The sequence below is a fragment of the Poecilia formosa genome, unplaced genomic scaffold, assembly GCF_000485575.1.
Source record: "Poecilia formosa unplaced genomic scaffold, Poecilia_formosa-5.1.2 Scaffold2, whole genome shotgun sequence".
In the NCBI taxonomy this organism is placed as follows: Eukaryota; Metazoa; Chordata; class Actinopteri; order Cyprinodontiformes; family Poeciliidae; genus Poecilia; species Poecilia formosa.
Genome location: NW_006799941.1, coordinates 51,983 through 77,311, shown reverse-complemented (window position 1 = coordinate 77,311; position 25,329 = coordinate 51,983). Strand labels below are relative to the sequence as shown.

Genomic DNA, 25,329 nt, shown 5'->3' with positions numbered 1-25,329 from the left:
ACAAAACTTTTAAAACGTTTCATGCTCTACAAGTTTTAAAATGGAAAAACTATTCCAGCATAAAAAAAAGCATAATATATTTTAACCGAATAAAGAATTCAAATACAGAAAACACTTTCACTCAAGTTTATTATCAACCTATAGTAAAACAACATTAGTATACCAGTTTTTATTATAACAAAATAATCAAAAGGCAGATACATCATTTAGTGCAATGAAAATAAATTCCACTGAGTGGCGTTTTATGTAACCAAGTGATCCTTTATGATACTGATCAGCAGGTGTTTTCATGAAGAGATTCCTTTGTGTCAGGTCACCTTCAGTATGGTTTAGGAATTTAGAGCCATTTCCAGCTGTGTTTCATACTATGGATTATTAATCTTTTAAATACAATGCAGATACAGAGTGATAAATGTTGAGTGATTTGCTTTTCTGCAACTTAATTAAAAGAACAATATGCCATCACAAGTATGTAGGTGACTCACCACTCTGCAACCATCATTTTTTATAATTAAAGGAAAAAAAAAAAACATTACATAGATCAGAGATATACCAACTTGACATCTTTCTAATTTTCTGTTAAGACAAGTTTTTAATGTGATTCCCAAACCATGGAGTCTCACCATTTAAAAAAGGTGAATAGAAAAGGTTGGACAACATGAATGCATTATACGCTCAGAAACAAAATTTACCAAGTGTCATGTGTTTAAATAAAGCTTATAGTATGTTTGAAAGTGAAATTATATACCAGAAATCAGAAGAAAATCATTTCTGACAAACCAGACAGGTAGTATTTTTTTTTCCAGACATAAGCCATTTTTTAAATGTCAGTACAGTTCACCTATGATTTGGCATGCATTTGTCACATCCTTCTGTGTTCAGGCACACACTTAAGTTTCAGACCTATAGCCAAAGAGCAGCATAAAGCAAAATCCACATAGCCAAGCTTTCCAAGAGATATAAAAAAAAAATCCTCTTAGAGATCATAGGCAGAATAACAATGGTTCCAAGATCTTAACGTTTGCTTTATAGCTACTTTAAATGCAAATCCTTTTTAATAGCAAAGTGTGCTGCTCAGCTGGTTTAGATTTAAAATGTAATACTGCGTTCTGCAACGAAAAAGTTAAAGTCAAGTGTGGAAGCTTTCTCTAATTAAGTTGGACAGATGTAATTCAGTCAATATAGTACAAAGCTTAAATGTAGGGATTAAAATGCCATTCTGTTCAGGATCTAAATGTGCTATGATTTTGTCATCTGCATTTCTGCAACATGATTCGAGCATTTTATTCCACTACAAAGAACAAGGAAAGGGTGGCACTTTACAGGTAGACCAGCTTGATTGCTCTAGCCACTTTAAGAAATTCTCCTTATTTACAGAGGAGGATTTAAAGATACCTCGCAAAGACATTTATCCTCCTTAGTGCACACTTACCCAGAGGAAAACAAAAAAAAGAGAGAAGAGTGAATAGCTATTATAGGGTATGTCTCAGAGGAACCATTTTAAAGACTGTTTTACTAAATATTTGGGTTGTCTTGCAACTCTTTGCTAAGTCACTGTTTATTTCCGGATTGTAAAAGCCAATTCTACGATTCCGGCGTTAACCTTCAATAATATTATTGACGTATGTTAATTAGACTCCTTTACTTCTACCCATTTGTATTAATTTTTTATATGAAAATAGGATAATCTTAGCCACAATCCTTAATTAAAATGCACAAAGAAGATTGACATTTCTAGAAGATGTTGCATTTACAGAAAAAGATCCAAATTCTATAATTGGAAAAACAATCGGAGAGGACGAAGAAACTAAAACCCATAAAACGACGACCCTAAAATGGTTTCGTGTTCCAGTAAAATTACTGACATCCCTCAAATTTTACAGTTGTTTAAATACAGGGGATCCTCAAGTTGGTCTCAGTACAGGTATCAAATGCGTATAACAAATGAGTTGCAATCAAACACACACATACACACACACACACAAACACACATTCTCTCATTCTTGGCAGCAAGTTTCAAGTGTAGTGAGTCAGGCTTTCACCATAAATCTCAGTGAGCGAAACACTAATTCAGACATCCTATTACAAAATATAAATAAACTTTAATTATGACACAATTAACAACAGTCCTTGGAAATATTTTCTTCATTTTAACATGGAGAATTTCTTCATTTAGGAGCGTCAGCAGCTTTTAAATTTACACGCCCTTTTAAGGATTCATAAATTGCCACAGACTTATGAACTCCTCTCAGAGCGGGATGTTTGGTCGCATCCTTGACGACAACAGAGGAGTGTTAAGATGTTCAGCTTAGTTAGCACTCTCCAGACAGTGTTAGACTCCAAAAGTGTTCAGAGGGTTCTAGGAAAGGATCCACCAGTCAAGGAGAGAAAAGATGTCATGTTGGTTTTAGGGTAGGTCAAGGAAACAAGTCCAGCTTGGGGGCCCACTCCAGAGCTGTGTTAACCACAGCAAGAGCTGCTGCCCCTAAAGCCACAGTCAGACCCATAACTGCCAATCTGACAAAGCGCCGGGCAGTTGAAGGCTGTGCCACAGTCATGACAGGGTTCGCTGTGGAGCTCTCTGGAGAACCCTGCTTTTGTCTGCGTCTGCGACGGAGAACTGTGTCCGGCCGTTGCTGAGTAGATGCAAGCTCAAAGTCCTTAAAGGTAGAAGTCGCCATGCTTAGGAGGAAAATAGAGATGGAAAAGGGGGGAGAAAAAAAAGGACATTGAAGAAGTTAATAGAAGAACAGCAAGTTACGCTTGTTGGTGAAAAGCAAAGGACATTTTAATTTGTGCTTTATATTAAAAGGGGATGTAAAGGAGAGAAATAAAAGACGGCAGAAACAGCCTGTAAGGGTAACGTGTTTACAAGCATCAGCCCTAAGGACTTAATTTACCTTTCATGTGCAGCTGCCTCTTTGGCCAGTTCAGAGGGAGGAAACTGGACAAAGAGGTCTCCAGCTCGGCTGATCAGTGTCTCGTATGGCAGATCCTGGGGAATCTGAGACAGCAGGTGATGGACCATTGCCATATCGCATTCACACTCCAACACCTCCTCCTCCCTGTGCAGCACAATCTGCAACAAATAACACATTCATTTCTCAAGGGCCATCGTGACAAGTGCAAGCATTTACTGTGAGTGCCATTGAGTGAAAGAGTCTGCCGTCAGGGGTGCAACAAGCTGCAACAACATTTCAGAGAAAAATCGGGCTTGCCAAACTAGTTGCAATCTCGAGGAAAAACAAAACATGTCGAACATCAAGATGTGACAGGGCTAAAGCGACCCTGCTCCTAAGGGATCAATCACATCAGCACTGGACTATTTCTCCTTGTATCAAAGATGGGGGTGGGAATGTGCCAAATTGTAAATCTGATTAAGCCACAGCAGCATCTCAGTAGAGTAGAATCTTTTCCCCTTGTAAATGTAATGATTATGTCTTAATCCTAATAAACAGGTTTTTAACAAATTAGAGTATCCCGTATTCCTACAGAATCCTGGGGAAGACCGCAAATCTGACAGTTGTTCAGCAGACAACCATTGACATCTTACACATGAATGACAAGATGCAAAAAAATAATTACTGTACCTAAGAATACAAGTGGAAAGTTAAGTGGAAGGAAAATATGTGATGGGAAAAGAGAAACAAGAAAAAAAAAAGGAATAAAACTTCAGCAGCACCATGGACTGACTGCCTTCATGCCACCCTGCATAGATGTAGTAATGCATACACAAGGACCCAAACTAAGTATTGAGAGCATATACTGTACATTCCTATTTTTTTCATATTTCTGTATCAAAAATATTTTCTCTGATGAAATATTCAATTAAGTAGACCTGAGAGGAAACTTACCACAGCCGCAAAATAGATTGGCATCAGTGGATGGCAGGCCAGGAAGAAGTCATACAACCGTACAACATGACGGAAATCAGAGAGCACATGGCCAAACCAGGTTATCAGCCAGCTGAGAGCAAAGACTGTGCCCACTTCAGCCCTGAGAATTAATAAAAGACTTACAATGACATTAACTTACAAACAAGCCTGAGATAATTCACAGCTTCTTAACTACAGATTTGTTTTTACCAAATCTGTTGTTTGGTTTTAAAAATATTCATTTTAAAACAAAAAACAATAAGATATGATGAGAAATTTTAGGTTACATGAGGAGACCAGACAGAGAAAGTCAGTTCAAAAGGCCATCAATGGAATCAGCGGGCCAAGCAAAGGACTTAATGACGTGCTGTTTACAGTCCAAAGTTAAGCTATCATAATAGGATCAGTGTTCTGTTAAAGAGCGCAGAGACTACAATGTTTGTGTATATTAATGTAGAACATTTATGTGAGCTTTTTTTTGGAAAAAAATAGAACATTACTTCTGGATTTTTCACAACAGAACATGTTAATAAGGATTAATATTCAGGGATTGCAAAATTCCATCTGATGCTGATAGATTTATGTCCCTGCAAAACTGTCGTATCTGTCTAAAGTAAAGTGTTTATACATTTTTCATGTTTTCTTCTCTTTTAAGTTGCGCATGCATCGTCCTTCTCTTTCTACACCATGAACATTTTGGAGGATTTTGCTTTTCGAATATCTACCAGAGCCAGCATCATCAGTCATAGCTAAGTATAAAATAACAAGGAATCCTACTGCTGCATGAAGTCCTGCACCTCAGGGTTGACCCTTTCGATAATAGGCATCAGATAGTTAAGAATGTGTTTCGTGTTGTCCATGGTGGGGTCCATGAAGTCCCTGTGATAGAGGGCAAAACAAAGAATTCAGATTTAAGTCTAATATAACCTTAAAAGATAATCTTAACAGAAGTCAAGCTGCTGACCAATTTGCTTTAGGCATGTACCTGAGGTGATGTGTGGAGAGTTTTTCCACTAGAACAGTTGCCAGGCGCTCCCCCACGACCAACAAGAAGGTGACGACAATGTCATGGTATCCCTGGTAATAGTGCAGCTGGGGATTACGTTGCAGAACTCTCAGAATTATGTCAATTAGTTCTTCCTGAAGACCCTCTCTCTGCTCATCTGGCATACCTGCACAAGCGCATTGAAGACAAAATGTTGCTGCTAGCTGTTATACGTTTTCAGTCTTGATGCTTTTTTAATATCTTAATATATTTAAAACATCAGGGCAACTAAAAATAAAAATGTATATATATTTTAGGACAAACCAGTCAAAATCTGTTGAGGCTAACATTTATCAGCAGATTTTTTAAGACAGTGAAACAAATATGGTTTAATAATATTCTATTTAAATCATTTAAAAAATGCACTTTTTGAAATGGGTTTTGAGGCTGCATTAAAAGTGAAGTGTATTAACCTTAGCGCTGAAAAAAACAATGTAATCTAAACAGGGCAGTTCATAAATTAAAAACTTAGTTTACTGACTGGGATCAATTTGAAATGTATGTAATTGACTTGGAATTTGACTGTAGAATTGATTAAACTGTCTGTTTTGTAAACGTGCCTTGAGACAACATTGGTGCAAGCAGGTGCTACATTAAAACATTTACTTGAAAAAAAATAAAACTTTCACCTGCATACTAACAAATACAAACAATAACAAATACTAAACTTTGGTATGTGATCAACAATGCCACATACTCAGACTGGTGGATATTAGACAATCCTTTGCAGGGCCAACTAACATAAGCACAGCGTTTCACAACCAGTTCTTACTTAGAAAATCACTTGTGAGAGGACTTGGCAAATTTTTTGTAGTGCAAAGTGCATCCAATAAAAACGACATCAGTGTTGACTGCCAGCTGAACACTCCAGGTCAGCAAGTAAGGTCAAAGATTTGTAAGACTGCATTAATTTCAAGAGAATATTTATTTATTTTAGTTCATTTAGGTGTTTTGTGAGCAGAATATAAAAATGTAAAAACCTTACAGCATCCCACAATCAAATTCTAATATGATACTCTAAGTTAGTAATAATAAAAAAGTTTTGTTTCTTTAACAACCTAAACCCTAAAAAAAAAAAAAAGAAGAATTTCCAGGACCTTAACAGTAATTTGCATGAGATTATGACATCTTCCTAAATTCCTAATAAAAGCACCCCACATGTTGGACATACTGCAAAGCAGTGAGTAACAGCAGTTCTTTTTTTTATTTTTATGCAAACTACTCACCAGGTGGAAACCTTCGTAGAGAACGCTGAACATCCAGCAAGACCTGGTTGTAATCCTTATTGTTTTCCCGCTCTACTTTTTCTGGAGAGGACAAATTGCCATTAGCAAACAGTGTATGCGAGGAGAAGTTGCACCTGATCAGAATGTGAAAATAACTGCCATCATGCTAAATAAAAACAGCGGAAGTTTGTTCAGGTGCAGGGAACAAATGTATATCCAAAATTGCTTTTCATATGCATTTGTATATATATAAAAAAATAAAGAGCTATGCAAGAAACTGTACCAGGTTCTTGATCCAAAAGGTGAGGTGGGATGTTGAGGAGCCAGGGCCAGACTTGACAGCGAATCTCATCAGTCAGCAATCCCCCCTCACTGATTGCCATCCTCCTCAGCGTTGCTACGTCCACTGGATCCACACTAAGGGCCTGGGTGATGTCTGCAATTTTCCGTTTCCGTTTGGTTTCCCAGTCTACCAGAGAAAAAAAAAGCGTCTATTCTCAACGTTACAGTTAAAAATCAATAGTAAACAACTGCAAACAGAATTGAGAGATTATGTTTTAACAAGTTATGAACTGATGACTTATAACCGCTTTCGTGAGTAGTCGCAACCTGGCAGTCTTTTAATTAACTTTACCCAATACACTGTTTTCCACGTACCTTGCTTTCCATTCATCGGCGACGACGAGCGATCACTTCTAGTCGTCCTCATTTCTCTCCTCTTCTTGGTGAGTTCTTATTGCAAATCATCTCTTGACATTTTTCGGTTGACTAACCCCCCTGTTACAGTTCTTATACCTGCTGTAGTAGATAGCCGTTGTTAGCAACGGTAGCCTTCATAAAAACACGGCCCCTGACAGTTGACTTGCTATTGTGTTAGCTAGTAACGAAGCTGGCACCGCACTGGTCTGGTTCTATAAACGATACTTTTCCACTAAAAGGGCCATCAGTTCTTTAGACCGCTGGCTGGAAGAAATATAACATAAGAACCGCAGAAACCGCTACATGTTTACACTGGCGGAAGTGATCTGCATCAGCCTTAGCTTCCCTGCTAATAATGAATGATGACGTCTGCTCCAGCTGAGTGGCGGAGTCAGCTCCTTACCAGTCAGCCGGAGAATGACCCAGCTAAAAGTAGGGCGGAGGGAGTTCTATTTCTTTATTTTTTATATATTTTTTTTCAAAACAAAACGAATCAGGGTATGTGTTTCAGTTCCATTACACGTTATGTAAAATAAGACCACAACTAAATGTAAAACAAACAAAAAAAAGTCAATAGATAAATCATATAAGGTGTAATAATGTCAAGTGTACAGCTGGTTACAATTCAGAATTTTAAACTACCCAATGATGTAGTTTTCCATCTAAAAATGCCCAATAAAGACATATTGCCTTATTGGTCTTACACTGTATAAGCTCTGTTAGTCAGTATGCTTGGCTCTATTTTTTTTTTAAATTAATTTTTTTTTTTTGCAGGCCAATGTAGCAGTTGTGCAAGGAACATTGCTATGACTTAAATTAATATAATTCATTTATCACTAAATATCCGTTGTTAAATCTGGGCACTTCAGTCCCTTCACTTTTCTCTCAAATACTGATCAAGGGTTCGCTGTACAGAATGCAAGTAAAGTAAGTGGAAAATAATTAAAAACATGACAAAAAAAATCCCTGAATGTGATTTCACCATAAAAATATTGATTTGTTTTTGGAAGTTGATTTTTATTATTATTATTATTATTATTATTATTATTATTATTATTATTATTATTATTATTATTTGATAACAGCATAGTTGGTAACTTTATAATCTTGTTGCAGCCAGTTATGCAACAGTCTGTTCTGTTTCGTTTTTGATGTTGCGGTACCATTGCCCCGACGTTGGGAGGAGTTTATGGCAATGTTCCTGCAGTGACACCAAAACAAATACTCATCAGAGTGGAGCGACACTAGTTCCTCCATTATAATCTGCAGGACCCTGTTATGTTGATGCTGAAGTAACTCAAGGTGCAGGATCTCAACACTCACAACTCTACACATTGTTGTGAGAACGTCAACAGGAAGTGACGTTTGTTTCGGTTTCCTCAGAAACAGTCTGCTGTACTCTGTTTCTCTACACCCGTGGTGTTATTCAACCATATGAGATTATCAGATTTTCATGCTTCCAGGATCTCAATGCAGATCACTTCCTCTACTGCAAGATTTATAATGCTGGGAAATGTGTGCTCCGGTCGTGACTTCTGGGCGGCATTCAGCCTTGCATTCGTTTTATCCATACTGTGCACTTGGAGAGGAAATCTTTGTTGGGCAAAGGAGAGGAGCAATATTAAATAAAGCAAACTGATCAAGCCATGTAATGACTGATCATGTAAATTAGCGTATGAAAAACATACAAAAAACCTCAGACCTCCTGCTGCAAGACCAGGGCTTAGTCACGTCCAGAAGAAGCGCACCTTTGTGATGTTAAAAAAAAAGGACCGCTGCTCTGCTCTCCGAAATAGTGAGGAGCCAGTGACAATAAGGATAAGTGTAAAATTACAGCAAGGAAAGTATTTTTATCCAGGTTTTATTTTGCATTTCATATCCTAAAATGTCGCATTTCAAATTTATGGGTGTTTTACGATGCTTATTCTAAAATAAAATTACAATAATTCTATAAGTAGCACCAGTTTCAGATAAATATGTCAGCAGAGTCTAGCGCAGCTTCTCTAGAAATTGCGTCGACTTGTCATAATAATCAACACTCTCCAATCTGTCCTTAAACAAACTCTCAACCAGTCAGTCACCAGGATCTAGTCAGTACCATTTGACTAAGATGAGTCACAGTTCCTTCCCCTGCAGCGCTTTCTAGGGGTGGCGTAGTTCTGATGAAACGAAAACGGAAACTAAGAGGTATTTAAAAAGACGCCTACAGCTGGCGCAGTCAGATATCGGACGTCCAGATAAAGCGACCGGTGTACTGAACCTTCTTACGTTTCGACAACTTTAGTGATAAAGTACTGTAATGTATTATTGAGGACATTTGAATAAAGGTGAGTAATTTTCATTTTAATATTATTCTGTATATCTATTGGAAATATTTGTAAATTACCACTTAATAAATATTTAATTTAATTTTAACTCAATTGCAGGTCTATCAAGAACTTATGAATGAATAACAGGTGTTCTTACTACATATAGATCGTTGAGTTAATACTTATTTGGGGAGACGTCTGTGCTGGGGGTTGCTAACATAACATGCTTTGTTGTCAAGGCCATCACAGTTTCGAGAGAAAGGAAACTTACACCAACGCGGAAATGAAGTGACATCCTAAAGATGGCGCACTTTCCTCTGACTGAAGTTCATATTAATGCAACACAAGGCTTCAAATTGAAATTACTGCAAAGAAAATGTTCTGCAAAGACCTTTTAGATTGATTTTAATTACTTTAATATTGTGCGGGACTGAAATGTACACACACATTTTGCTCTAACTGAGAAGCAGCCTATAAAGTTTGTTTTTAATTGGAATGGACATACATAATGTAATTTCTACCTCTTATCTGACTGCAACATTATTTTGATCTTTCAAATTCGTGTTGATTCTGAGAGTGAAGAAATGCATGTTATCTGTATTCCTTTGGATATGCACAGGTATTTCATTGTTTTTAGGAATTCACTTGGATGTGGTGTTTATATCTGTTTCCACTTTATTTTCTGTTTCAGAAATATCCTGTACAACCTGCATAGGAATCAACAACTACCACATGAAATACCATGGAAAGGCCGACTTTTAGGTCAGGCAGAAGAGGGACTCATAATGGTTAGTTATTTCCATCAGTATACCTGTCAGAATAACACATACAGTGCAGTGCATTGAAGCAATATCAACACTCCCTCAAGAATTTCACATTTTGTCATGTTATAGGCACAAACTTTAATGTATCTGTTTGGATTTTAATGTTCAAACTCAAAGTAGTGTGTAGCTGATGGAAAAATAGATGGTTTCCAAAATATTTTACTCTGAAGTGGTTGGCTCATTTATAGTTGTAGAATTTAATCATATTCAATGTGTGAAGTCTGTCATCAGTTTTATTGTTTTAGCACAGATCCTCAATTGGCATTTAGCCTGGACTTTGACTGGACATTGCCACACGTTGCTCTTCACTGTTTCATTGTAATTCAGGCTCTACACATGGTGTCATGTTGCTGAGAGTTTTGCGCAATCCCAGTTAGTTTTATAAAGCATAAAACTTCTTCACAACTTTATCTGTCTTATCATTAGGTTATCTTGATTGTTATAATACTTTATTGCATACTCTAACACATCTCTGAGGTCTATACGGAACAGTATTAGTGATAAAGAAAGTAGATTTTAACAGGTAATTAGATTTTGTTACATACAATTTGATTTAGGGGGTATCAGAGTAAAAGGGGATTAATGCAATTACATTGCCTACATGTTCTGATTATAGTGAATATTTTTGAAAACTGTACTTTCCATCTGTTCCAAAATTGTGTTCTATGTTGGTAGGTTAATGAAAAGTTCAAGGAGAATGCATACTTTTGCAGTGCACGATGCATAGACCCCCTGTTAATAGCAAAAAAATAAAAAATAAAAAAAACATTCACTATGGCATTATTATTCTTCTCTCAGGTCAATTTGAAAATGGCCAATATGAAAATGGACATGGACATGGACAAAGAGGACGAGGACGAGGAGGATTTCAGGGAGACAGAGTGAGAGAGCAAGAGGTCAGAAGAAGAGCACGAAGTCAGGGGCCCGGTCAAATAGATGCAGACAGACAGAGAGGAGGAGCAAGAGGAGGATGGAGAGGTGGACATAGAGGGGGAGGTGGTGAAAGGCTGAGGCTTGGAGGAGGCAGAAATGAACAGGCAGGTGGTGCTGAAAGACAAGGAATGAGAGCAGGGGCAGCAGGAACAGGTGCAAGGAGAGGAGGACACAATGGAGTCAGAAGGGAAGGCAGGGCTGAGAACAGAGATGGGACAAATCCAAGTTTCCGTTACCTGGGTTATAAAACACTGGAAGACCTCTCCAAACAGGAACCCTCTGTTGTGGCCATTACGCTCTCCTCAAATCCTGGCTTTCGAGTGATGCTTGATGAGACACCAATGAGACCAGACCTTGTCCAACTTATCTGCTTGGTGGTGAGCAAAGCCTTCACTTCAAGGACAGACAGAGGCACCCTGCAGCACCTGGCTAACGTCATAAAAGAGTCAAAGTTCTTAAGCATCACCCTGCTTCACTATGTGGGAGGCATGATGTCTGACTCCAACCAGACCCGCAGAGCACAATTCCCACAGCATCTGGAACACATCACAGCCATTCTTTTAGAGGTAACTACTGCTTGAAACAATATGCCACTTACTTAAGAAAAATCATTTTTAGCAATAGGAAATTCTTCAGTGTATTGAACAGAATAAAATACTTTTACCTAATGAGCTGTTTATCATCTATGCTTGTTAGGTGATCAGTATATTCCCCGCAAGCTCTGTCAATACAGTGAATATGTTAGTGACTTTGCTCCAAGGCTCTATAAACACCCTGAGGGCATCAGGTGTAGACTTCCTGCCTAAAGTAGAGGAAAAAATGGAAAATCTCAAGGATCTAATAGCTCATCTCCAGGAGAAATCGAGGAAAGGTACCCTCCGTTCAGACAAGGACACTTATGGTCTTCTGACTAATTCTGATAACCAAGGTAAGGCCTCCTTAGGATATTCACATGATTAGCTGTAAAATATTTCTCTGTGTTTAAGTGCTTACATTTCTGCCACAGATGAAGAACAGGAAGATTTCAGAAACATACCACTCTACCCAACTCCTGAGGAGTTCCATCAGAACCACAAACCGTTTCTCAGACCTAATCGTACTTCCCAAAGATATACAAACACCCACCTTTACCTCGATACACACTTCCGGCTGCTTAGAGAGGACTTTGTGCGGCCGCTTCGTGAGGGAATTCAACAGTTGCTCCAGAACCAGATGGCCATGGGAAGGAACGACAACCCAGCGAAGATGAAGCACTTCGATGACATTCGTGTGTATTTTGACACACACCTGGTGGTGCCCAAGTGCACGCAGACTGGTCTCGCCTACATTGTCCAGTTTGATGTTCAGCCACTGAAGGTGAGGCTCTGGATAGACTTCGTCAGTCTCCCATCAAAATGAAGCTATAAACAAGGCTGTTAATAATGCTTTTATTTTTGTTCTTACAGTTTGTGCGCTGGCAGAACTCTAAGAGGCTGCTCTTTGGTTCCCTGGTCTGCCTGTCATATGACAACTTTGAGAGCTTCTTGTTTGCCACAGTGTCCGATCGGGACCCAAAGTACTTGGAGAAAGGGCAGGTCCAGATTACCTTTACAGAGGAAAGTAGGGTGAAGTTGGCCAGAATACAGGTGAGGCAGAAAGACACTAGGAAGAACATAACTTGGTTTTATATACGGTATCTGTACATGTGGTATCTGTAATATAGATACTATATCATGTCTCCTTTGTTGTTATTGCTAACAGACAGATCAGTTGTTTCTGATGGTTGAGACGACTGCATACTTTGAGGCTTATCGATATGTTTTGGAAGGCTTACAGGAGCAGACTGAGGATGATCTGCCCTTTCAGAGGTAATGCCGTTTGTGTAATGTGGAAGAGTTTTGAATTCCATTGTGCTTTTAAAGCAGCTGGAATACGTAGAATATATTTGAGAATGTTATGTGACCTAACCCCTCGAAAGTACATTTGTCATGCTTTGCAAAATTAATTAACTCCTTGGTAACACTAGTTCATAAGTGCCCAGAATGTAACCTGAAACTTTGTGGAAACTGTTGTTTGCAAACCTTTTAAATGGAACTTAGGACTGGCTTCTGTAATAGTCTTGGTTCAGCTATGTATTCAACAACTCTAACTAGGGTTGTACAGCAATAAGAAAACACTACATTGCAGTTTTATTCTATAACACCTGATTACACAAATTTTCTCCATCCATGACATTTTTTCCATCATCACATAAATTCTACCACTCTCCATGGGCCTTGGTATCTTGGGCTCTAGGGTCTATATCAGGTATGAGCATAAATAACACTAGAAGTTCATAAAAGTGGTTGAAAATACCATTTGCGAGCAGAGTTGCATCCAAACAAGTTTTTGCGCATTTGAAATTGCACACCTTGATGGTGTAATGATAATTGTCATTCAATGTATTAACTACCACATCAGTTACAACATATGATGACCTCTATGACATATGGAATCATATAATGTTGCTTGTCCCCCAGGTATTAAATTCATTGGCTGTTGTAATTCTTAAATTACAAGAGATTGGCTTTTTCAATTCAGCCCATTTTTCTGTTCTTTGCAAACATCACTACTATTTCATGTTAAGTATAAATATCCATTAGCTCTCTAGCTGGTAATATGGACTTCATTGTTTAGGTCATTGAGTGAAAACAAATCTTTGAACCATTTGGGGGAAATGTCACTAAATTGCCTTTTTCACAAACCAATTTAATCCTCCATTTCAGTATATTACATGTTTAGTAATTACATCTTTCTTCCTGGGAAAGAGCTCTAAAACCTAAGATAGATGAATAATGTTACTTAAAATTAGCCATTACTGCACCTACAGATAAACAAGGTGAGAGAACAAACAATGAGAGCATATTTTCAAATGAGAGCATATTTTCAAATGAGTGTTTTTGTAGCCATTGTTTTCATAGAAGGGTTATAGTTGTGGTCAAGATTGATCTCCTTTTGTGGTCTGTGCTCTAGCAGATTTGAAGAAGCCTCTGACTGAAGATAACCCCCACAATGCTACAGCATTGTGAAGAGGAGTGCTTAAGCTTATTGGTGTTCCTTTTCATTTTATGAAGAATCCTTCTCAGCACAATAAACTCCAGAATAGTCCGTTGTTTAACTTTTAAAATCATTGTTTCTTAAGCCGCTACCCAAACTGATAGCTGCAAAGGAGACTCTTCTCTTCGCAACAGACTTATAGAAAATTTGCAACATCTTGCTACACATACCAAAAGGCCTAACATTTCAAATGAGCCAGTTGGATTAATATGGATATGCTTGCTTTCAGATACATTGTGGAGTGTTCCACTGATGTGTCACCACCAGCATACCTACAAAGGCAGGGTGTTTATGACCTCTCACACGTTGCCAAACCTGAACACAAAAAGAGCATAAGGCCCTTTAACAGCCTGGATGTAAATGCCTGGCCTGACATGGAAGAATTGGGCTTGGATGAATCTCAGATGAAAGCCTTTCAGCTTGCCCTCACCAAGGAGTTGGCAATCATACAAGGACCACCTGGCACTGGTGAGAAGCCTAAAACATTTTGCTTGAGCCTTAATCTATAATGGCATTTTTTTTAAAAGGCTCTGGTTTTATTCTACTGCAAAAAATGCTGTGTTCTTCTTGCAGAAGTTGTTATGAGGATGCCACTTTGCTGCGCTAATTAATATTGAAACACAAGCATGTATCTAAATTAGTGCAATCTGTGTCTTTTCTTCCTTTCAGGAAAAACCTATGTTGGCCTAAAGATTGCTCAGGCTCTGTTGACCAATAAGGATCTCTGGAACGACGTTCATTCAGCTCCAATGCTGGTTGTTTGCTATACTAATCATGCTCTGGATCAGTTCCTAGAAGGTAACCAGTCATAATGGATTCAGATATATTTTCCCATACTGCTTAAATCTACCTGCAAAGACTGATATCAATATAACAAGTAAAGATAATGTAAATATACTTAACATTTATTTCTTTAAAAAAAAAAAAAAGTCAATGAGAAATTGACATTTAAATCACACCTTAGGTCAAACAATGTTTAACAATAATTCCTGTGGTTTCCCTTTGCACCTTAGGAATTCACAAATTTCTGAAGAACGGCATTGTACGAGTCGGAGGTCGCAGCAACAGCGAGATCCTGAAACAGTTCAATCTGCGTGAGTTGACCCACTCACAACATTTCAAACGGACGCTACCGTCACACCTTCGTACTGCATACAATCAGGTGAGCTTTCAAATATCCTCTGAACTTTTGTGTGAGGAGGTATGGCGGTTGAACTAAAGAAATAACATATTTTAGTTGTTTTGTTTTTTTTTTTGTTTTTTTTTGCAATAATTTGTACTTCTTATTTATTTTTAAAGATCTACAGGCAACTGTGTGACGAGGAAAGGGCAATCAAAAGCCGCAGCTTGGAGTTAGAGTGTTCTCTCAAAGGTGTGATGCGTGAAACCTTCCTCGAGAGATTTATGTTAGGAAGACATTGGATGAATCTCAACTCCCCACCTGTGAGTCAATAGAAAGTAATTTTTGTTGTTGCTGTTGCTGTTGTTTTCTTTTACTCTTGTGAAAACTGAAACAAACCGGAAACCCATGTGGGAATGAGTTACAAATGTCTTGCTTGCAGATGGAGGATGGCTTTGAGGTCTGGAGTAAGAAGACCCCCAATCTGATGATGGACTGGTTGGGTTTGGGATCGACTCACTTCCAGCAGAGGGAGCCAGAGACTGTAAATGGAAAGGAAGGTAGGTCTTTTGAACTGTGAAAATAGTATATAGGTTTTTGGTGACTGGCATTGCAACCTGCTAAATGAAATCCATATGGGTTCCATAACATTAAAATGATCAGAAAGACATCAGAAGAATTCTGTTTGACAGCAAAACAAAATAAGTAAGCTGAGCAATTTGACAATAATATTAAATTTGCATAATAAAGCATACAACACATAAATATGAAAATATATGTTTATAATATTTTTAATTTATAACTGTTTTCTCTTGCTCTTTAAGTACTTTTGTGGTGGAGCCTTGTCTTTTGCATTATATTGCTTTGTTCAACAGTCATTAATATAAACCTATTATTTTATAGCATTACATTGGTGCCCAAACCAAATATTGCTTTCCTGATTCTCATCCAATATGTTATTATTGTGTTCTGTATAGCAGAGGAAGCAATGGAGGAGGAAGAAGACCTCATTGAAATTGAAGAGGAGGCTGAGTTGATCCAAGCAGAGCGGATGATTGATGATGGCTGGACAATTGGTCCCAGAGCTGGCAGAGATGACAAGAAGAAAAGGAACATGGAGGAGGACGTCAGGGAAGTGGAAAAACTGATGCTGGCTATGAACCTGGACAACGTAGACATACAGGCTGAGCAGAACACAGCAGAATGGCAGGTAAGCACTCAATGAACTCGATGTAAGCAATGCAGATACTGCAAAAATCTGAACGGCTTCCTGTAGCATCCAATCAGCCCAAACAGCTGCTCATGCTGCTTTCAGGTACAGCAGGTACACTGGGAAGTCAAAATATCAAAACAACTCCAAAGTCATTTCAACATGTTTCATTTTTAGCTATGGGCATATTTCCTTATTTTTTAAGCATTACCACTTTCTTCCCATGGTTATCCGGTTGCATTCTTGTTAGTGGAATTTGAAAGTATCTTCTCTTTGGGAAAAAAAAAAAAGCCTTTGCAGGAGTGACTACATTTATGTGAAGTTCATTGTATTTTCATTCTGCTGGAACTTAGGGAGGGCTTAGAGATAAGGATGGAGCCCTCCTCTATGCTCAAGGTCTTGTCAACATCCTAAGAGTTACAATGCTGCTGAACCAAACCAGAAATGTTGGTTCCTACACTCTTTGTGAGAAACCTCGAGTATAACAAGGTAGTGATTGTCTAATTAGAACAGAGGAGACCTAAGACCCGGTAGGGATACATCAGCTGTTCTCATTCTTACACTCTTTTTATGACCAAAAGATGGAAGAAGGGATACAATTTCCTTTATATAATCAGTAGAAGACACTTGAAAGAACATATGTTCAAAATATTTTTATTTAATTGTGTTTATTAAAGTATTTTACTGACTTCCTCTTGTGCAGGTTTGTGACTGACATTTACCTCCAAAGTTACATGCAGGAAGTAAAGAGGTCTGGTCATGTGACCTTTCACACTAGATACATGAAATCGATATTGCTTAGAGTAGACACACTATTATTTTATTTCAAAACTTCAGTTAGCTGCGAAAAGTCAAAACAATTTTTTTAGAGCTTCCAGAAATTAGAAAAAATGTCTGGCAATAATTGTTGCCGGTGGGACTAAACGGGTTAATGGAAATGACTATTGCATCATGATTTACTTGAGCAACTTTATTATTCCAAGTACCACACGTAAGTTTCTCTCTGTCAAGAAGATTCCTATGTGTAATTTCATCCCTTCAAAATTATTAACTTAAGCTTTTGAAACTGTTCAGCACAATGCTGTTTCAGTTAATCAATAAAAACAGCCACAGAATCAAGTTAATAACTTAACTGTAACGAACTGAAAATATGATGATAAAAGTTTGACTTCTTCTTATCTGCCCAGGTGCAAGGGCACCAAAGGAAAAAGATGAAGCAAAAAATCAGACAGGAACTTGGGAAAAGCTCGACTATGACTGACCAGCAGGAGCAGAATGTTGTTGACGTTTGGAGTCTTAGTCTGAAAGACAGATGGAGACTTTACAGGTAAATCTGCATTTCTAATTACATTTCTTTTGTTCACCATGTGCCTTTATTTACTTTTAATCACCTGTTTCTGTAATGTTTTATTTATTTTTTTATTTTATTTTAACTGCCCTCCATTTCAATTTGTTCAATGTCCAGCTTTGCTTCCATTACTTTCTAACCAAACTTGCAGAAGAATTATGTTCCCAGAAGTGTTTAATTAAGTCAAATAATTAAGTCAAATAATATGTAAAAAAAATGTTTCCCACAGAGCCAAGTTGTAACTGCAAGCGTTTAATTATTAAGGAAAAATGACTTTGGGGTCATAATGTTCATTAAATCCAACATCATTTTGTAATTGTTTAACTACTATTTCTTTGTAATTTAGAGTGTATAAAACCATGCATAATCCATAAAAAAATATATTTTATTTTTATACAATGATTTTTGGCCACATTGCAACTAGTTTTTACAGAATGCAATAACACAACCCAACTTATTTGCGTAGACATAGTCTGACTTTTCATCAAGGCCACATTTCATAGTTCAAATTGATATGATTCCCTGTGGATTCATTTGGAATTATTCACAAAAGCAATAAACAGGAGTCACATCTTCTGTTTTCATTTTTTCTGATTTTCATTTCTAATTACAAACAGTGAACATGCACTTTTTCTTCATGTAGACAGAAAACGGCTGCAAGCCTACCTCTATAGTTTGCTTTCAAAATCTGTTGATATGATCTTCTGTGGTATTTAGTTAAAAAGCAACTAAAGTGATCCTGAAAAAAATATGTATTATTATTAACAGTGTCGTAGTAGGATTTTAATTCAGTCATCTTATAATAAATATTATTACTGTATGATCATTATGTGTCCATTATTTAGGTATGTATAATGGAATAAATTAAAAGGCTTAGGGGTGATCACATGCTTATTTAAATATGTCTAACCTACTTCCTCACCACTAACAAACACAACCCAGGAGGAGAGAAAACCTAACAAAAGATAATTTACAGCTTTAAGCATCAAACATGGCTTTTCTGGGCAGTCTTTTGAAAACCAGAAGCTTATTCATTTGTACCTGCTTCATTACATAATTTCACTCCCATTTGGATTTATTTTTGATACCTTTTTCTTATTTAATTTTAGCTTGTTGCACAGCAAACTTAGACATGTCTTATACCATTTTAAATATTATTTGATATTATTTGTGAAGTTGTTGATATTGTAAATATTTTTTGTCCACAATTACAATATCCTGGATCTCCTATTTTTTTCCAGTTTCTTCAATGTTTTAATTCAGCTTAAGATAAATATAATTTTATGATTATGAATATTAAAATGGCTTCTGATGTTTCTCTTAACATTTTTCCTTCAGTATCAAAACCTCATACAAAAAATACAAAACAACTATCTTTTTATTTTTAAATATTATACATAGCTATTTTAAAAACTTGGCATCATTATTATTTATCTTCCTAAATTCAACAGTGTACTTTGTTGCCTTTTTGTATAATCTAAATTAATCCGCAGGAATCCCTAATAGTTAAAAAAAAACATTGAACACTTGTTGAACTTGAAGGTTTAATGTTGTGTTTACCTGTGTTTGCAGGTTGTGGGTTTCGCGCTACAGAATAGAGGTCCGTACCAAAGCCCTGGAGTCTGAGGAGGCGTATCAAAACTCAGTGGACAGAATGGCTGATGTTAAACGACAGGAAAACCTTCATGTCCTCAGGGAAGCAACGGTACAGAACTACTTGATCGTGAAATAGCTGAAACACGTTTTTTCCTGTAGAAATGCTGGCACACCATATGAAGGTTATCAAAATAAATGCTTTCCTGACCACGGAAGTTAACTCTATTTAGCTGTGTGATTTGACGGGCTTAAACAATTTTCGTTCTAGGTTATTGGCATGACAACAACTGGGGCAGCCAAGTTCCGTAAAGCTCTGCAGGAAGTACGTCCATGTCTTGTGATTGTCGAAGAGGCTGCAGAGGTTCTGGAAGCCCACACCATCACTACGCTGAGCAGAGCCTGCCAACACCTCATCCTCATTGGAGACCACCAGCAGGTACAAGCAATTTCCCAAACAATTAGGGATCTTGTTTCTAATTAATCTCGCCGCCACAGATTTGTATTTGCTGATGCACAGTTTTACCAAGGTGCTGTTACATAATTGAACTTGTCCCATGTAGATGTCTGGATAAAATTTTTATTCATGGCATTGCTGTAAATGATTTACTGTGTTTGTTCTGCTCCCTATGTTCTTTGTTCCTTGAGGATATGGCAGAAATGAAATTCCAATAAAAAAAAAAACAAGAAAGAAAAAGAAAGAAAAGAAAATTGAGCAAACCGTTACTGGAGACAGAAGAGATTTGTGAGGAGTGATATTCTGGACATCAGTACACTATTATACAACAACTTGTCAAGGCCTGCCAAGCACATATGGACAGGCAGCCTGTCTAGCAATCTGTGGCATGTGATCACAACTACACACAGTTCTATCACGTCTAAATATTCTGTCCAGTTCTCATCTTGCTGTGTAACTTCAGTCGGCTGTAAACCAATACTGGCATATATTACCCAGTTTATTAATGGATTTTTTTTTTTTTGTTTTGTTTTTTTTGTTTGTTTGAATTGGAGTTTATCTTCTGTGTCCGTGGGTTTAAACTATCTGACATCATCTGCAGCTTTGCGTTTGGACTCTTGTTTTCGCAGAAGCCAAACCTGAATCCATGCATGTAATGGAAGTAGCTGGCTCACACTTTCCCAGTAAAATAAGTTTTGGCATTGTTGTGCTATTCATTAATCACAGGTTTGGTGTTGAATCGAGCAGAACACAATGCTTCCCATTTTTACTAGAATTCGTCTTGCCTCCTCCACACCCCTCCCACATACTGTACTGGCACAATCACACGCTGTCCTCCAGCTAAATTAGGTTGCGATTGCATACACAGACACTTAGATTAACACTCACAGGCAAAACAGTGGAGAAAAGAGAGTTGAAATACACTTTCATACCTTTTATATTGCTTTTGCTGTCAACCCAACACACAAAGTACCAATAATGTCAACTCTAGGATTAGTGCTCTTCTCACTTGCACTCACAAAGCTTCAAACAAGTCCTCACTAAAAACGACTGTAATGTGATCGACCACTTATAAAAGTCATGGATGGATGGAGTTATGTGGAAGGTTCAACTGAAGATGCCAGCAGAGTAAATCAAATTGTTCATGTGGATCTTATCACAGCTAACAGGAGACGCTTAACTTGATTTAAACAAAATCAATTTAAGCAATCAGATAAATTGATCTGATTTTATTCTAAGAATAGTTCTCATTAAAAAACAAACAAAAAAAACAAAGGCATGGAACATGGCTCAGTGGTTAGAGTAGACACCCAATACAGAGGCTACAGACCTCGACGTGGCCATCCAGAGTTCGACTCCCGTTCTTGCTTCCTTTGTTGCAGGTTTTTTCTCCCTTCTCTCTGCCCCTTTCCTGTCAGATTATTGTCAAATAAAGGCCATTGGTGCCAACAAAAATCTGTAAAAAAACAAAAAAAAACAAAAAAAAAAAACAAAGGCACAAGAAAACATAGTAATTTAACAATCACGCCAGAAAACACAATACTAAGTAAAAATCAAAAAATTGACTTGACAAAGGAGTTATGATTGTCTTATAAACTCTAAATTTTAAGGCAATCATTACTATGATCGGGGAATGCAGAGACAGACCTAAGAATGGTAAAAATATTTAAATTGTACTTTAAAAACGTAATGATAAAACCAATAAAGTAAAGCATAAAATTACATTTGGCTTCAGACAAGCTCTAAAATATCTGTATATATAAAATATAAAAGATAAATAGTACTAATGGGATGAAAGGTAAATTAAATATGGAACAGAGCCAACCAAGAAAAAAAATAGTCAATTTGATAAATAGATGAAGATGAGATATATGGATGGAAATGATACGGAACTTGTCAAGTTTAACTAAAAACTGAATAGGAAAGATAGATAAAATCCCTTAAAATGTCAGGAACTTGTATAAAAAGTGTACAAGATAAAGATTTACAAGTTATCTTCTTTATCTTTGTCTTTCTTTCTTTTTTTTTTCTTTTTTTTTTCTTTTTTTTTAGCTGAGACCCAGTGCTACAGTTTTCGAGCTTGCTAAAAACTTCAACCTGGAAATGTCTATGTTTGAGAGGCTGGTGAACATGGGACTGCCTTACGTGAGACTCAACTATCAGGTTTGTTTTTCGCACTTTATTATTTCATTTCTGATGTAAATGAAACAAAAAACTAGCTGAACTTGATTTTGAAACAGTTTTCGATACCAGCTGCAGTGTGATCTTAATTTTTGTTTGTATTTTACTCTTCAGCATCGAATGAGGCCGGATATTGCTCGTCTTCTGACCCCACACATTTACTCTGCATTGGAGAACCATCCCTCTGTATACGAGTACGAAAACATCAAGGTACTGAAGCATTTTTCACTTGCATTAATTTTTATGCTTATTTGAACCCATGAACTTATGATCCCTAACCCTCATGAATAAAGATACCTGTAATTTTTAGACATTTTCTACAATTTTAAGTTGAGTGAAACTGACATGCAATGTGCTGTATACTGGGGAATATCATAAAATTTGCTTTCCTTTTCATTTTAACAGGGCCTGAACACAAATCTATTCTTTTTGGAACACAACCACCTAGAGGAAGAGATCAAAGATGGAAGAAGCCATCAGAATATTCATGAGGCAAAGTTTGTTGTTGCTCTGTGCCGGTACCTCCTCCTCCAAGAGTACAAACCAGAACAAATTACAATACTTACAACCTATACTGGCCAGCTTCACTGCCTGCGGAAACAAATGCCTGCCAGTGAATTCTCGGGGGTCAAAGTACATGTGGTAGACAAATATCAGGGCGAAGAAAATGACATTATTTTGTTGTCTCTTGTACGTAGCAACCCGCAAGGAAAAGTTGGCTTTTTGAACATTCCCAATCGGGTCTGTGTCGCTTTGTCACGTGCTAAGAAAGGCCTTTACTGTATTGGCAACAGTGAGATCCTTAGCAGAGTTGAACTGTGGAGCAACATCTTCCACACCTTGAGGGAGAAGGAGCAGGTTGGGAGAGCTCTGACGCTGTGCTGCCAGAATCATCCAAATCGACAGATCGAGGCCTCTAAAGCAGATCATTTCAGTGAAGCGCCTGAGGGGGGATGCACCCAACCTTGCCAGTTTCGTTTGGATTGTGGCCATGTTTGTACAAGAGCCTGTCATCCTTATGACCCAGAGCACAAGGAGTTTAACTGTACCAAGAAGTGTGAGAAGATCTTATGTGATAAGGGACACAAGTGCACACTTACCTGTCATGAAAAATGTCCAAAGAAATGTCCGGTGAAGGTTGAGAAGATCATACCTCAATGTCAGCACACACAAATGGTTCCTTGCTACCAGGATCCAGGGACATTTACATGTGAGGAGCCTTGCCAGAAGTTGCTTCCCTGTGGACATCGCTGCGATTCAGTCTGTGGAAGCTCTTGCAGCACAAGGTGCATAGTGCAAGTCACATTAAAACTTCGTTGTGGGCACATCCAGCAAGGACCATGCTTTTACAAAACAAGCACAGTGCAGCCTGAATGTAGGGCACCATGTAAGCACCAGTTAAAATGTGGGCATGATTGTCGCGGTACGTGTAGCAGGTGTTACCAGGGGCGCTTCCACGCCCCCTGCCCTCGACGATGTGAACGTCTTCTGATCTGCTCTCACAAGTGTGCAGAACCTTGTACCCGTGATTGCCCGCCCTGTCGGAAACCCTGTGAGAACTGCTGTGTTCACAGTAAGTGTATGAGGGAGTGTGGGCAATCATGTGCTCCTTGCATTGAGCCCTGTAACTGGCAATGCCCTCACCTAAAATGCAGTAAGCTTTGCCACGAGCCATGCGATCGTCCACCATGCACTCAACCTTGTAAAAAGACCCTAAATTGTGGCCACCCATGCATTGGTCTTTGTGGAGACAAATGCCCAACCAAATGTCGCCTATGTGACCATGATGACGTCTCAGAGATTTTCTTTGGCACTGAAGATGAACCCGATGCTCGTTTTATTCAGCTGGAGGACTGCGGGCACATCTTTGAATCCACAGCTATGGACCAGTGGATGTCTGAAGTCAACCAGGGACCTGAAGAACAGCAGGTAGCCATAAAGCTAAAAGAATGTCCCAGGTGTAAAACTCCAATACGTAAGAATCTGCGCTATGGATCACATATCAACCGCAGTTTGGCTGAGATAGAGATAGTAAAGAAGAAGATAAATGGAAGAAAGTCTGATATTGAGGAAAAAATAAGGATTCTTAAAAATCAGTGGGATGAAAATCAGAACATTGGTCAAATATATATGCCAAAGGAGGATAAGGAGATCCAACAAAAACTTGAAAAATCTTACCTCACGGCAAGTGATCTGTGGATCTTGGAGAACAAGATTGATTTTCTGATAAGAGTTGCAAAGCTTCGAAAAGTTGAAAAAGAAAAAATGTTAGTCACAGATGGTTACAGGTTTCGACAGAGTGTCAATCAGTTCATGTCCTGGCTCAATAACACAAGCCAGAAGTTCACAGATCAACAAGTCTTTGATTTGCAGAGAGAGCTACAGAGACTCAACTTACTGGCTGAACTCAATGTCCGCTGTCACATTGCAGACACAAAAGACCAGATGAGCAAAATGCAGTCTGAAGTTCAAGAAATCAGACATGCCTTGGAAATGCCTGGCCAGTTCACTGAGCAAGATCAAGTAAATGTGAAAGAAGCCCTGAAGAGTCTGGATGAAAAATTTCCAGCCACAGGCTTAGGGATCAGTGAGGAAGAGCGAAAGATGATCGTCTCAGCAATGCGAATGCCTCCTGGCCACTGGCACAAATGTCCCAATGGCCATGTCTATGTCATTACAGAGTGTGGAGGAGCTAATCAGAGATCAAAATGTCCTGACTGCAAAGCATCTATTGGTGGGCAAAACCATACACTGGACAGTGGCAACGAAGTCGCCACAGAAATGGATGGATCCCAGCATTCTGCCTGGTCTGAAGCTAATAATCTTCTGAACTTTGACCCACATGACTTCTAAAAAGCAGTGCCATAAACTCCAGATATTGTATTTGCTCAAATGAGAAAAACTAGTTAATACTTGTGTTAAGATCTATGTTAGATAAGTTAGTAAATAGTCTTCACAAAAGTCCATGAATAATTCACAATATAGCATTATTCTTGCATGAAATTTACTTCTGAAAAAAAAAAAAAAAATGTCTTTAGGTTTAATTTTTTTAACATGCTTTAAATCACGAAAAAAGCGTTTTAACATTTGCTCCTCCAAAGTCGCAAGTTGTTGTTTTGTTTTAAGAATATGCATCTATATAAGTTGCTTAACAAGAGATGAGTGTAAAGGATGATTGTATTATGTCAGTAACATCTGTCATGTATCCAAACAATAGGTGGCAGCAGAATACTGTACAACAAAAAAATGTATACATGGAGGAGTTGTTAAGCATGTTTGTTCATAAGAAATAAAATTTAAAAAATGATTTATGTGATTTCTGTTTTCTTTTCTATGTATTATGTTCTTGGATAGAAATTATTTTCTGAGATGTAGGTAATGCAATTCCCAGCAAGAGTAATTTTTTTCTTCATCCTTTTTCTAATATTCCTGTG

At 37.8% G+C, this 25,329-nt stretch overlaps 2 protein-coding genes across 4 annotated transcripts; one reads left to right on the top strand and one right to left on the bottom strand.

Moving 5' to 3' along the window:
• Positions 1 to 115: 115 nt before the first annotated feature.
• Positions 116 to 7,250, bottom strand: tbc1d20 (TBC1 domain family, member 20). The gene is made up of 8 exons (XM_007548048.2): positions 6,804 to 7,250; positions 6,430 to 6,615; positions 6,147 to 6,227; positions 4,861 to 5,047; positions 4,653 to 4,754; positions 3,855 to 3,996; positions 2,901 to 3,079; positions 116 to 2,682 (listed from the first exon to the last, which is right to left on the bottom strand). The coding sequence occupies exons 1-8, from the start codon at positions 6,853 to 6,855 to the stop codon at positions 2,418 to 2,420; spliced, it is 1,194 nt and encodes a 397-aa protein (XP_007548110.1). The 5' UTR covers positions 6,856 to 7,250; the 3' UTR covers positions 116 to 2,417.
• znfx1 (zinc finger, NFX1-type containing 1) lies at positions 6,785 to 25,202 on the top strand. Of its 3 annotated transcripts, none has more exons than XM_016669708.1 (19): positions 6,785 to 6,871; positions 9,846 to 9,942; positions 10,777 to 11,477; positions 11,608 to 11,839; positions 11,918 to 12,267; positions 12,357 to 12,536; positions 12,652 to 12,758; positions 14,216 to 14,454; positions 14,656 to 14,784; positions 15,000 to 15,148; positions 15,286 to 15,429; positions 15,549 to 15,666; positions 16,084 to 16,316; positions 17,504 to 17,643; positions 19,237 to 19,369; positions 19,529 to 19,696; positions 21,767 to 21,877; positions 22,010 to 22,105; positions 22,301 to 25,202. In XM_016669708.1, the coding sequence occupies exons 2-19, from the start codon at positions 9,897 to 9,899 to the stop codon at positions 24,746 to 24,748; spliced, it is 5,724 nt and encodes a 1,907-aa protein (XP_016525194.1). In that variant the 5' UTR covers positions 6,785 to 6,871; positions 9,846 to 9,896; the 3' UTR covers positions 24,749 to 25,202. The 3 variants fall into 3 exon arrangements, with proteins under 3 accessions (XP_016525194.1, XP_007548097.1, XP_007548089.1); XM_007548035.2 differs by lacking the exon at positions 6,785 to 6,871 and adding an exon at positions 7,959 to 9,172 and having other exon boundaries at positions 16,087 to 16,316; XM_007548027.2 differs by lacking the exon at positions 6,785 to 6,871 and adding an exon at positions 7,959 to 9,172.
• Positions 25,203 to 25,329: the final 127 nt, after the last annotated feature.

What these genes read in the sequence shown, in the direction of transcription:
- tbc1d20 (XM_007548048.2), bottom strand. Translation starts at nt 6,855, where the DNA reads ATGAGGACGACTAGAAGTGATCGCTCGTCGTCGCCGATGAATGGAAAG. An exon ending in CCTTTTGGATCAAGAACCTG is followed by an intron (nt 6,228 to 6,429) that starts GTACAGTTTCTT and finishes TGTCCTCTCCAG; the next exon opens with AAAAAGTAGAGCGGGAAAAC. An exon ending in TCTACGAAGGTTTCCACCTG is followed by an intron (nt 5,048 to 6,146) that starts GTGAGTAGTTTG and finishes GCGCTTGTGCAG; the next exon opens with GTATGCCAGATGAGCAGAGA.
- znfx1 (XM_016669708.1), top strand. Translation starts at nt 9,897, where the DNA reads ATGGAAAGGCCGACTTTTAGGTCAGGCAGAAGAGGGACTCATAATG. An exon ending in TTGATGTTCAGCCACTGAAG is followed by an intron (nt 12,268 to 12,356) that starts GTGAGGCTCTGG and finishes TTGTTCTTACAG; the next exon opens with TTTGTGCGCTGGCAGAACTC. An exon ending in TGAATCTCAACTCCCCACCT is followed by an intron (nt 15,430 to 15,548) that starts GTGAGTCAATAG and finishes TCTTGCTTGCAG; the next exon opens with ATGGAGGATGGCTTTGAGGT.